The 13,006-nt window shown below is 41.7% G+C and overlaps 2 protein-coding genes across 5 annotated transcripts in view; one reads left to right on the plus strand and one right to left on the minus strand.

Moving 5' to 3' along the window:
* Window positions 1-7,252, plus strand: part of STAB2 (stabilin 2) — a 91,564-nt gene extending 84,312 nt beyond the window's left edge. For both annotated transcript variants that reach the window (XM_083461824.1, XM_083461823.1), the window contains exons 64-69: window positions 312-431; window positions 2,556-2,705; window positions 4,455-4,565; window positions 5,342-5,464; window positions 5,894-6,010; window positions 6,665-7,252. In XM_083461824.1, coding sequence (XP_083317950.1) covers window positions 312-431; window positions 2,556-2,705; window positions 4,455-4,565; window positions 5,342-5,464; window positions 5,894-6,010; window positions 6,665-6,715 — 672 coding nt within the window. In that variant the 3' untranslated portion in view covers window positions 6,716-7,252. The remainder of the gene's footprint in view (window positions 1-311; window positions 432-2,555; window positions 2,706-4,454; window positions 4,566-5,341; window positions 5,465-5,893; window positions 6,011-6,664) is intronic.
* A 2,360-nt stretch (window positions 7,253-9,612) lies between these two features.
* The window catches only part of NT5DC3 (5'-nucleotidase domain containing 3), a 47,725-nt gene continuing 44,331 nt past the window's right edge, over window positions 9,613-13,006 (minus strand). For 2 of the 3 annotated variants that reach the window (XM_083462029.1, XM_083462030.1), the window contains exon 14: window positions 9,613-12,537. In XM_083462029.1, coding sequence (XP_083318155.1) covers window positions 12,276-12,537 — 262 coding nt within the window. In that variant the 3' untranslated portion in view covers window positions 9,613-12,275. The remainder of the gene's footprint in view (window positions 12,538-13,006) is intronic. The other variant, XM_083462028.1, reaches the window with a different exon arrangement.

A 13,006-nucleotide genomic window follows, 5' to 3' on the forward strand; every position in this document is an offset into this window, starting at 1 on the left:
TGTCATCACACCAGAAATAACGCTTTCTCTTTAGAAGGCATACCAAAGTTGTTTTACTTTGGTCAATTATTCACTATTGTTCAGCCTAATCTCTTAGATAGTTTTATGTATAAAGAAAATGTTATATTGTAGGATCATTTGCATATGTTTGCCAGACTCATACTACAAAAAAGAAAGTTCCATTTGCTTTGTGAGTCACGTTACTCGAATTAGTACTTTTGCTTTCTTCTTTCATCTCAATAAAATTCTTCATAAAACTATATTATGTTTGAGGATTTCGTCTCACCAGAATAAATTCTGTCCCTTCACAGAGAATACTGACTTACTCAAACACATCAAAGCAAGGCCAAGAGTTCCTGAAATACATCACAAATTTATCCACTCATGCAACACTGTTTGTACCAGGCAATGACGGGCTGAAGGAAAATGAGGTAAATGACTTAATTCTACTGTTATTATATGCCAGCTCTAGGAGTTAAAATGCCAACATATGCTGATCCAAGAAAGTGCCTCTTTTCAACTGACAGCAAGTCCTCCAACCTAGAAGTGAATGGCTGCCATTCACTCCTATGGGGAACACTTGTACTGCACTTATGGATAGTTTTGTGTCCTCCATCCCTAAGTAGTCAGACCTCTTGCACAGGGGTGCAATACATCTCTCTGTATAAAGACTCACTCCTTGCTAACCCATAAGTCCTTATGTGTGCTCTCGCTTCAAGACCTGACCATTTCTAATGAAAGAATCATTACTTTAGAGCAGGAGTAGCCAACATGATACCCTCCCCATGCTCTTGGGCAGTTTTCCTCAAACTCAGCCCTCCAGCTGTTTTGGTACTACAACACTGGTCCCTAGCTAGCAGGACCAGTGGTCAGGGATGATGGGAACTGTAGTCTCAAAACATCTGGAGGGCCGAGGTTGAGGAAGCCTGCTCTTGGGCTACAGCTCCCATCATCCCTGATCATTGGCCACGCTAGCTGGGACTGATGGAAGTTGGAGTCCAGTTATCTCTGGAGGGAACTGCAGTGGCGACCCCTGTACTAGGTTGTTTTAGAGCTAAAGATTTTTAGATCTAGATTGCCTACATACCATGGCCCCCGCTAGGAAATGTTGCTCTCCAAACTACAAATGCCATATTCTTCATTTCTCATTCCCAGCACCTTATTTATTAAGTTGCATGGTGGTAAGATTTAGGCAAGCCTTTTCACTTACCAGATTTAATGCCCTTCCTTAGGCATGTCCAAAGTCTGGCCCCTAAGGCAGTTTCTTTCCTGTGGAAATTTCCTTTAAAAAGCTGTACAACTTTGGTGAAAAATCCCCCCCCCCAAAAAACTCAACAACAACTTCAATCCTAAAAAAACCTCAGCAACTTTGGTCGGCCCTCATGCATGTTCACTTCATCAAATCTGGCCCTCTTTGAAAAAAGTTTGGATACTCCTGCATGAGATCTGTCGATGGACCATAGGACAGGAATTCCTGCTGCAGAACATAAATATCTGTGAGGGTCGGAGGAAATAGAAAATCTGATCCATTTTTTAAATGCATTATTTACATTTTTACCCATGCAAGTCTCTTGGTTTTTATGTTGGTTTTCTGTTAGCAGATACCAGGTCTTACATTACAGAAAAAGCAACTACGTTTTTGGCTGCCATTATTAAAACACATAGCAAACTGACAGAGTGATATATCTGTATCTACATATATTATCCTGAGTCAATAGCAAATTATCTAAAGCATGAATGTCGCTCTGGTTAACTCTGAAGACTTTGTGTAATTGCTCTGCTATGTACTATATAAAAACAACAAAGTTGAATTGAAAATGTCTCTGTGAACAAAAACCCATTCCTTGCTGCACACATCACCCGTGAGAATGATGGAATGGGCCAGGATTTTCCATGGTGGCCATTTTCCTAGTTTTAAATACAGTAGTACCTCGGGTTACATACGCTTCAGGTTACATACACTTCAGGTTACAGACTCCGCTAACCAAGAAATAGTGCTTCAGGTTAAGAACTTTGCTTCAGGATGAGAACAGAAATTGTGTGGCGGTGGCACAGCGGCAGCAGGAGGCCCCATTAGCTAAAGTGGTGCTTCAGGTTAAGTACAGTTTCAGGTTAAGTACGGACCTCCGAAACAAATTAAGTACTTAACCCGAGGTACCACTGTAATAGGCATTCCAAGGTAGGCTTTTATTTTCTTTAGGCTAAGGCAGGGATGATAAGCCTGTGGCCCCCCAGACACAGCTGGACTCCAAACTCCCATCAGTCCCAGCCAACATGATCAGTTGTTAAGGATGATGGGAGTCCAACAACATCTAGAGGACGACAGCTTCTTCATCTGTGGACTAGGCGATGATGGTTCTCGTTTAAGAATAGTAGCAAGTTATTTTTGTTTTGATTGTATTTTGACGCAATTGTATTCTATGGAATGTCTTGGCATCAAACAACTCTTTAATGTTTAAAAGCTGGGTCATGTCATGTGAATTGAGCAAGTTCTAGAAAATCCATTTAGGGTTTCTGTTAATTGATATTACTGTATGTTGGGTTGCTGCCTTCAGACACTTTCTGGAAGAGACATTGAATATCATTTATCCAACACTGGCGCGTTCTATTATGAAGATTTGACCAATGGAAGTACCCTTCAAACCAGAATAGGGGAAAAACTGTTAATTACACACACTGGAGGTCAGATTTCTGCAGCTAAAGAGGTGAGTGATTTGTACGTGTGTGTGTGTGTGTGTGTGTGTGTGTGTGTGTGTGAGTTTTCATAGGAGCATGTCTGGTTCATACATTTCCTTTACCGTGTTGTTTTAATGGAATTGTTCTGTGGCATGTTTTAATTATGCATGTTTATATTTTAATGTTTAAACAACTGGTTTTTATACCTTGTAACCCTGCCTAGAAGCCTATTTTGGCTGTAAGCAGTATATTTAATTACTTAATAAATTAATGTACTTAAATATTAATAAACTGCATTTTCATAAAAATACAATGTTCCAGGAAAACATCAGGGGGGGGAATCCATAAATTCTGCTTGGTTATGGTTTTTTTTTAATAAAAAAATCACATTTCAAAGCCTTGTCTAAATAACATTGTTTCTAGGCAGTGTCTAAAAGAAGGCAGAAGTGATTCCTGCCAAACTTACAATTAATATTTTCCCAAGGGCTGGAACTCCGTGAGGTATAGAAGTGCTGCAGTCCTCTTCCTTCCACCTGGAATATAGTGCTTTATTCACATCATCCTCCCCTCTCAAATCAAAACTGAGTTTTTCATTCCTGCATGAATAACTCAGCCTGTTGTGATCTGAGTGGGGAGGATGATGTGAATAAAGCACTGTTGAGTATCATAGACAGGGAACTACAACGGCCAGGATTGGCTAATGATTCACAAGTAGGTGGGTTGTAGGTCAGAGGTCATTTCCAGACCCTACTACATGCAAATCTCCTTGTTATGTGTGAACCAGGTTACGGATGCACAACATGTAGGCTGAACAAAAGAATACTTCCTTGGCTACTATGAAATCCATGCCATAGGGTGAAATGCCTCCAGGCCAGATTTTGGGAGAGTGGTTTTGAAGAGTGGGATGACCCTGCCGTAAGCGCAGTAGCAGATGCTGCTTGTGCATGGACAGTACTGGATATCACCCATATTTTAGCAATACATTGATTACAATCAGAATATTATTTCAGATATATTGTTTTGCCTGGAAATATACAGTGGTACCTTAGGTTACAAACACTTCGGGTTACAGACTCCGCTAACCCGGAAGTAGTACCTCAGGTTAAGAACTTTACCTCAGGATGAGAACAGAAATCACACGCCGGTGGCACGGGAGGCCCCATTAGCTAAAGCGGTACCTCAGGTTAAGAATGGTTTCAGGTTAAGAATGGACCTTCGGAACGAATTAAGTTCGTAACCAGAGGTACCACTGTATATGAAATCAATCAAAAGGTGGTGGCTTCCGTCTTCGGTAGTATCTAGTGTTGGGTAGACACGAAGGGAGCCAAAGGTTAACACACATTCCTAGGAAACTTGGTAATTACAATCTACTAACTTATAAGTACCATAGTTGTCATATTATAATAACAAACATACCATATCAGGATTGAGCAAGTAAAGTTACCCAATGAGATGGAAAGAATGTGACATTAGTTCAGCAAGAGATTATATCTGCCTAAAACTAAAATGTAGCTGAAGCAAATTCCCTGTTAAGAGAGGCTAGATTCCACCTCCTCCAGCCAGCTGCTTCCAGTAACACTCGCCAGAGAAGAATTGAGGTTTCCTTGGGCTGATGTCCAATAACACACTAAAATAAGGGGCTGAATTCTTCAGCCATGAGCAGGATCATATGAGAAGGATCTAAGCACCTTAGTAAGCTCCAGCTGTGTTTTGAAGAAACTTAGAAAGGTAAGACAAGTATTTGTCAAGTTGCCATTTGGTTTGCTTTTGCTTTTTAGGTGGAAAAACGGTATGTGGCTGGGCAAGCTATCCTCGAATGGGACATCGTTGCTTCCAATGGGGTCATCCATGTCATCACAGCACCTCTGAAGGCTCCTCCTGTGCCCCATGTAAGTCTTGTGCAACTGGTCTCTTTTGTTAACTCACTTGCTGGTCAACTGGGAAACTGAACAAATAGTTCCACGTCTTCTTTGGAAACAGATATGAGCTTTGATAAGAGTGCATACAGATGTCCATAGCTTCAGCAGGGAGCCTGCTACAAAAGTGCACTCACTTTATTTGGGGCACGTAATGGTTTCTCTCCCAGATGTATCTCAGGGAAAATGGTCCCGCACCCTGCAACTCGCCTGGGTAATTTGCAGCAGAATATGGATTTCCACTGCACTTTGGCTGGCCGTCGTATCATTCACAGAGCGATTCCTCATCCTTTGTGAAGCAGGACAGCTTACTACGGTCTTGACCCCTTCATGCATTCGTTAGACTTAAGCATGTTGGCTGTACCCACTGATAATGCAGCCCCCCAAGTACCTGCCCATTGCCTCATGTGGCCTTGGGAGAGGAAGGAAGGTTGACCACCTCGAAAGGCATAAACACACCAATTGAGGATACTATTTATTGAAGGTGAGCTCTAGTTTATAAAAACATTTGCCACAATAAATTTGGGAAACTCTGAAGTACCACAATACATGCTGTTGTGTTCTTTACAACTAACAGGATTATCCATATTCCAATGCTTTAGACATAACAAGATTACTTAAACAACATGTAGCATCCAGGAACAGCTTTACCTTAGTCCCAAAAGCAGCTTCTTATCAGGCTTCCAAGGGGAGGGTAGCTGGAAACTCCCTTCCTAAAGCATTGGTTTTCCTTTGCTGTCTTCACTTAGGCCTCTCTACACCCCGGAATTGGAATATTCTTTGCAGTCCTCCTGGTCATAGGGATCATTGCTCTAATCGGATATTCATACTTCAGATTTAAGCAGGGAACCATTCGTTTCCCATATTTCAAGGTAAGAAACCAATGCAAATGTAAGTTGACCTTCATAGCTACCGCCTTTTCCTGAATTTTGACACAAGTTTTTAATTAGTGGCAATTGAAAATGTAGAAATTGTCCACTGCCCAAACACAATTGCTGTAAATGCTGCACCTTTGATCATGAAAAAGAATCATGACTAGTTTGCTTCCCTTTAATGTAACTATTTTCAGAAAAGGAAGACACAAAAGCAGAGTTCTTCCACTATTTCCCATTATGAACAGGATTTGGGCATCTTCATTTTGTTACCACCTTGGCCTGCTTCAGACATTATAGGCAAGCCATTGTTGTGAACATTATGAATGTTTGCTAGAAGCACTTGTAAAAATATCCTATGACTTCTGAATTCCTCAGTTTATCTGTGAAACAAACTTGTTCACTTATTCACTTACTTATTTAAAACAGCAAAAGGATGATATTGATGTGACCACACTGGACAGAGCACAGTCTTCAAACATCTCAAACCCTAACTATGAAAGCTCCACAACTTCAGCACCAGACTCTTCTTATGATCCATTTTTTGTAAGTTTTCATTTTGATTTCGATAAGATATCAACAGAACTATGCACTTGAGCTTCTTCTGAAAAAGCGAGAGCATGTAATACGTTGCAGCACCAGTTTTGGTGACGACAGGAGCTATATCAATTTACCATGATTTATTTTTAATGTCTCTTGCTATATCAGTGTCTCTGTATGCAAGTCTTAGCTGAATGAAGGGCTTGCTCAGACAAGGAAATATGTGAAGCAGGGATTCCACTTCTCTCTGGGAACACCAGACAGAGACTTTCCCAATCTGAGACCCTCCAGGAGCAGGGCTTTTTTTCAGCTGGAATTGAATTTTGCATAAATGAGATACTACTGCACAGCCAGTCCCCACTCACTGGATAACCAAACATTATCTTTGCCTAATCCTACCTCACAAGATTGTTGTGAGCTGGAAAGCAATGTATGCCACCCCAAGATCTTTGGAGAAATCACGAGATGAAAATGACATTCATAAACAAATGCTTTGTTGTACTGATTTTACAGGATGTCAGTAGCAAAATTTATGCCAAAAATGAATACTGTTATTGTAACCCATTCTTCTTTTTTGTATTTTATATAGGGAATTGCTTTGTAAATTAGTATTAAATTCGTATATAACTACAACATATAAATTGTAGGTTGTTTTTTCAGGTTTCTGATGAACAGCAACTGGTGAGCAGTGGTCCCCAGGATGAGATCTGATGCCTGAATGTGGAGATAAAATAAGCAGCTTTTCAGCTAAAGCAATGTGAAGATACAAGGAAATGCCAAGAATTGTCTGGCTTTAGGGAGGGACGTTTGAAGACTATGGTAAATTCTCAGCAAAGTTGCTGAAGGCAATTCGGTTTCTTTCAACGCTGTTTTACTATTATATTGTACAGTTCCTGCTTTCCTGACATCCAGTTGTTCTTGAGGGTTTTCTACTGTTCTGCTTTTAACTCATAATTTTCATGGGGAAAGGAGTGCTCCTTATCATATGCTGCATATATAGTTAGCTATACATTTAAAAAACAAAATAATGCATAATCGTGAACATGGGATTGCTGACTTTGCTCGACTGAAATTTGCTCTTGTAGGGGGCCCTTCATAAGAATTTTCTGCTTTTAAAAAAGTTTATTCAGATACATTTCATTGCAAAAAGTGGCTTCTAATTTCAGCACCATTCTGTCCAGGCAAAGAGTTACTGAGGGCTTATGTTCCTTTTATTTACCGTATTTTTCGCCCTATAGGACGCACTTTTTCCCCTCCAAAAATGAAGGGGAAATCTGGGTGTGTCCTATGGGGCGAATGCAGGCTTTTGCTGAAGCTTGGAGAGCGAGAGGGGTCTGTGCGCACCGACCCCTCTCGCTCTCCAGGCTTCAGGAACACATCCCCGCAAGACTCCCCACGCTGCGGATAGCAGCCTGCTGCCCAGCGCGAGGGGCACCCTGAAGCAGAGCGCCCCCCGCGCCCGGCAGACATCCGCAGCGTGGGGAGCCTTGCAGGAGTTCCCCGCAAGACTCCCCACGCTGCGGATAGCAGCCTGCCGCCCGACGGGCGGGGCGCCCTGATGCAGAGCGCCCCTCGCGTCGGGCATACATGGGCCAGCCCCACAAGCTCGGGGGACAGCAGGGAGGCGCAGCGCCGCCATCCCGCTGTTCCTCGACCTGGTTCGGTTTCCCCGACCTGCTTTGGGGGGGGGAATAAAGGGGGGGAAATTTTCCTTTATTTCCCCCCAAAAAAACTAGGTGCGTCCTATGGGACGGAGCGTCCTATGGGACGAAAAATACGGTACCTTTTTTTTTTTTTTGCAGGTTCTGGTGATTTTATTACTTCCTGATGGATCAGTGAATTATTAGTCTGATTGCCCCACTGTCAGTTTTCATGGAAGCAGGCTTTAATTAAATCTTCCTTCTTCCAAGAAGCACTATTTTGCTATAAAAGTAAATAGAGAATGCAAGAAAATTGGCAATTAAGACCTCTACACTACAGAAACAGACATTGGGGTAACAGAGATAGGACACTGGTGCCTTCTCCCTTTGCATCCCATGCTCAGGAGGCAGCAATACAGTGGTGCCCCGCAAGACGAGTGCCTCGCAAGACGGAAAACCCGCTAGACGAAAGGGTTTTCCGTTTTTGAGCTGCTTCGCTAGACGATTTTCCCTATGGGCTTGCTTTGCAAGACAAAAACGTCTTGCAAGTGTTCCGATTTTTTTCCGCTTCCCCCCCCTTTTTCTAAGCCGCTAAGCCGCTAATAGCCTTTTAGCCGCTAATCCGCTAAGCCTTTAATAGCCGCTAAACCGCTAATAGCGCTAATCTGCTAAGCCGCTAATAGGGTTGCTTCGCAAGACGAAAAAACCACTAGACGAAGAGACTTGCGGAACGGATTAATTTCGTCTTGCGAGGCACCACTGTACAGGCTAAATCTAGGAGTAAACTTTTAATTAAGATTGTTAAGAGATTTTCCTTACGGTTAAAGCAATTGCTGGATAATGTAGAGCAACAGCAAGTGCAGAACCTCTTTAACTGTAGAGAGGCGACACAAGGGTAGAAGCACCCACACTAAGTATCCTAATTCGTTCAGAAGCGAATGAAAGGATTGACTAAATCCAGCCCTTACCTATGGCTGTTAAGAGAGAGTGGGGCATTTATATGAACTGAGAATTGATTTTCTCTTGAAGTCACAAATTACTGAGGAAGGCTACTGAAAATGTGAACGCTAGCATTCTATTTGCAAGACTGCACAGTAAATCCAAAGCTTAGCAAGAGCAATGCTACTTCCTCTTTTGTTCCGATCCCACCCAATTATGAAGCTCACTGAATGGCATTGTGACTTTGCTAGCTCTCAAGAGCTGTTGGGAAGCTTAAAAAGAGGAATGAAGAACCTTGTACTCCTTGAAAGAAGTGTAGGATATATAATTACAATAAATAAATTGTAAAATACTGTACATTGTGTCTGCTATTAAGTGACTAACGCCTCTGATTTCGGAGAAGAATTCCGGCGAAACTTTCTGCTACTGGAAAGTAGTGCTATAAAAAAAAGAATACAGGTGTCTCCCCACTTACATGCTTTTGATTCATGTGCGGCACCAGGAAATAATTCGAACTAAACTTCAAAAGGGGCAAAAACCGCCTGAAAAACAGTGGGTAAATGGCTAGTGGTCTACCTCTGAATTACAGCCACTTCAGGGTATGGGTCTACCCCCTCCCTGTTTCCACATCCTCCTCCAGTGATGAAGAAAACAGAGCCACCGTTGCCACCATTCATGCCAGTCTGGTAAGTACTGCTGGTCTTTTTCAAGGGTTTCCGGAAGGTGTTTACAGGCTTTTTAGATGGTGCTCCTCACTATATGTGATTTCATGTATACATGTGGTACCCAGGAACAGAACCCCCATATAAGTGGGGAGACACCTGTACTGAACAGGGTGGGTAAGGATCTTAAGCAGGTTCCCTGTGGATGTAATTATCACATCTTGTAGACTTCTAGTCTAAAATTCAGAGGGTCGTGTGTAATTGCCACCATTTCTCTTCAAAGACAGTTTCATGCTTCTGGAGGCTTTTCTATTTCAGATAAATTTTTAAAAACCAACAATTACGACTTCCAGACTAATTTATAATCTTAATGAATGTGACAAGACATTTATTGCATGATGTTGTACCAGAGACATTTTGGGATACAAAAAAGGACAATTATCTGGCAATTTCTATTTTTGGGGAAGTCAGTTTGTCAAGAAGTAAACTACTGACCTCCTTTTTGGTATTCAGATACTGACAAAATTCCACATGGCTACAATATCAGAAGTTGTGGGTGCTACAATAAGTGATTACAGTGCTTTTAAATAACATCAGTAACATAAATGAGCAAATGTTAGTTTGCAGCTGGTTAGGCCCCAATCACTTCACATGCAAGATCATTTTACAATATACGACATTATGTAGCAGCAAATCAGCACCAGTTTATATACTTTGTATACAAAGAAATAAAAGTAATCTGCAATAGAAGTAGTTTTCTACAAAGCGATTTTGTACAAAAATTCTGTGTGGAGAAGGAGTACACAACACTGGATAGTGTTCTCATAAACCCTTAAAACACTTTATGCCATAATTTTCTAGAATACAAGCTAATTCCATTCTTTAACATCTTATACAAATACAGTCTTTTAAAGGGGCTTTGGAAGCCTAGAATATTAGATGCATTTCAACTAACACCGAGTCTTGGTTATGCTTTAACAATCAAGTCCAATCCCTTGGATTTTCTGTTTAAAGGGCTTTCCCCTCTTCTTTAAAAGCAATAAAACAGAGGCGACTGTTCTGATAAAGCTTTACCAATGACTCAGCCGAGTTTCATCCACTCTAGCACAGAGCATTAAGGTGGTCAGTGGCAGTTATGCATTCCAAGTATAACATCTACAGGCAGAAAAACATCCCCGCCAGCGTCACCAAAAGACAAGCTTAAGCCCCTCCGCGTAAGATGGCAATTAGGCGATATGGCCAGCACATCATAAGAACACAGGAAGCTGCCTAATACCAAGTCTGATCAGTGGTGTTGGCAGTGGCTAGCAGTGGCTCCCCATTGTCCCAGGTAGGGACCTTTCTCAAACCCCTAACTGGGATTGGCAGGGTTTGAACCTGGGGGTTGTATGCCTGCATGCAAAGCAGGTGCTCTGCCACTAAGCCACAGCCTCTCCACTCCTCAGAAAACTAAGTAAGTCTGTGTCGATGCAAAAACCATTATAAAAAGTAGGGGAAATGCTTAATGCCAGAAAGGGAGCTCCTTGGTGCTTTAGGGGATCACCGCGAAGAGACACCAAAAACAAAGCTTGATATCTGAACAAGGATCGTCCATGTGAACATAGCTCTCTCACAAAATGGGCTTCATTTGCCCTTCAGCACATCATCCAATCCAATTGGTTAAATTCACATTGCACTGCATTCACGTGATCCAGCCATTCAGGGATCATGTCAATGCAATTGAAAATGGGGGGAAATGCTGCCAAAGCAATAAAGGGAGGAGAAGAGATCCACACCCCACCCCAAAGCCATAGCTTTCAAAGCAAAGAGGAAAATTAAAAACTTCAGCTCGGCATTGCTTAGAAGTCTGTTTCAATGAACTGAAATCCCGGGCCATATTGAGTCATGCAAGCAGGCAGTTCTTAAGCAACACAGAGAATTAGAACAATGCAATTAAAAGCCTCTCACGTACATATAGAATGTATACAAACTAGTAACACACACACTTTACCTGACCAGCATTGGGGGGACCAAATTATTTCCTAAAAATAAAGAGAACAATTCTTTCTATATTTTGAAGAACTTCAGCAAACAAAATACATGACTTCTAAAAATAAAAAAGGAAAATTGTTTCAAGGCACCCTTCCCCAACCTGGAGCTCTAGAATCCAGATGGTGATGGACCTCAAACTCCTATCATCCTTGACCACCGGGCTCTGCTAATGGGAGTTGGGAGTTAAACAATGTCTGGAGGGCACCAGGTTGGGGAAGGCTGTTTTAAGCTGCCAGCATGGCCAATGGTCAAGGATGATGGGAGCTGCATTCCAACGATAGCAATTTGGAAGGGAACCTAAGTTGTACATTTGGACTCCAATCTAGCTTGCACACAACTGGTTACATAGCAACTACTGGCTCCAGGTAGAGAGGGTTTGTCCTCCATCTGAATCAACCCAGCCAAGTCCAGTAGGACTCAGATGAGCATTCAGATGCACATCTGCACAGAGACACCTAATTCTGCATGCAGATGATCTCTGCAAAGACATTCTGAAAGTTGTAAATTAAATTTAGGTTTGTAAGTATGGCACACGTTTAAACTTTTCCCCTGCTTGGAACTAGAAGAAAACTAGCTACAATTTAAGATAAAACCAGGTTCAAAACACGTCCAGAATCCAAAGTGATGCTCATCTGGTTAAAGTACACCAGAGTAATATATCAGGCTGCATGTCATACAACTAGAAATATCTTAAATTGTTGTTTTATGTGCAAATAATTCTTTTTCAGCAAATATTCAGCTGGGGGAAGGGATCTATTTTCTATTAGTGCAACATGACCTATCAGCTCTCACTAAAGTCAAGAAAAGAGACCTAAATAGAAATATTTGCTCTATAATCATATACACTAATAGTTACTACAGCTATTATAGGAGAGATCATTGCTTTTAAAGATACATTCATGTTACGATAAATACACTTTGCTCTACTGAGACAGTGGAAGAGGGGAGGAAGGTGGTAAAGGTTTGTCATTATAAAAACCAAGGGAGAGAAAAGAAAACTTATTTGATTTGAATCATCTCTTGCAGAAATGGTATTCTGAATGTACCAGTGCACAGTTGGTCTGACCATGTCGGGAGTTCATGCTGCAAAGGAGTCCTCCTTGGATAAAATGTGTAGTCGTGGTCATAGTTCAAAAGGCAACTCAAGGATGCCATGTAAATATCAGCAAAGCGAGACAAGCGTCTTAAAAAATAGGTTGGGTTCTGGTCAGTCCTGAATAAGCTTCCAAACTGAGAATTGAAGAAGTTCCTGGTTGTTTCTCTGGGAGGGGTAAGAAAGATACGCATTCTTAGAATTGTCAACCCCTTAAGGGAAACCAAGCTTTCCAAAGTGCTTAACAAAGATTCTTTCTTTCCCCAGTTAAAACCAGTTTATTTATTTATGTAAACAAGGTACCTTGCTATTTTGTTAACTGAAAGTCACCTTCAGAAAGCATTACAGTGGTGCCCCGCAAGACGAATGCTTCGCAAGATGGAAAACTCGCTAGACGAAAGAGTTTTCCATTTTGGAGGTGCTTCGCAAAACGAATCTCCTATGGGCTTGCTTCGCAAGATGAAAATGTCTTACGAGTTCCTGCGGGGTTTTTTTCCTCCCCCCCCCCTTTTCTAAGCCGCTAAGCCGCTGATCCGATAAGCCGATAAAAGCCGCTAATAGCGCTAATCCGCTAATCCGTCTATGGGCTTGCTTCGCAAGACGAAGAAACCGCTAGACGAAGAGAATCACAGAACGG

This window comes from Podarcis liolepis, assembly GCF_965112155.1.
Source record: "Podarcis liolepis genome assembly, chromosome: 10".
NCBI classification, from domain to species: domain Eukaryota; kingdom Metazoa; phylum Chordata; class Lepidosauria; order Squamata; family Lacertidae; genus Podarcis; species Podarcis liolepis.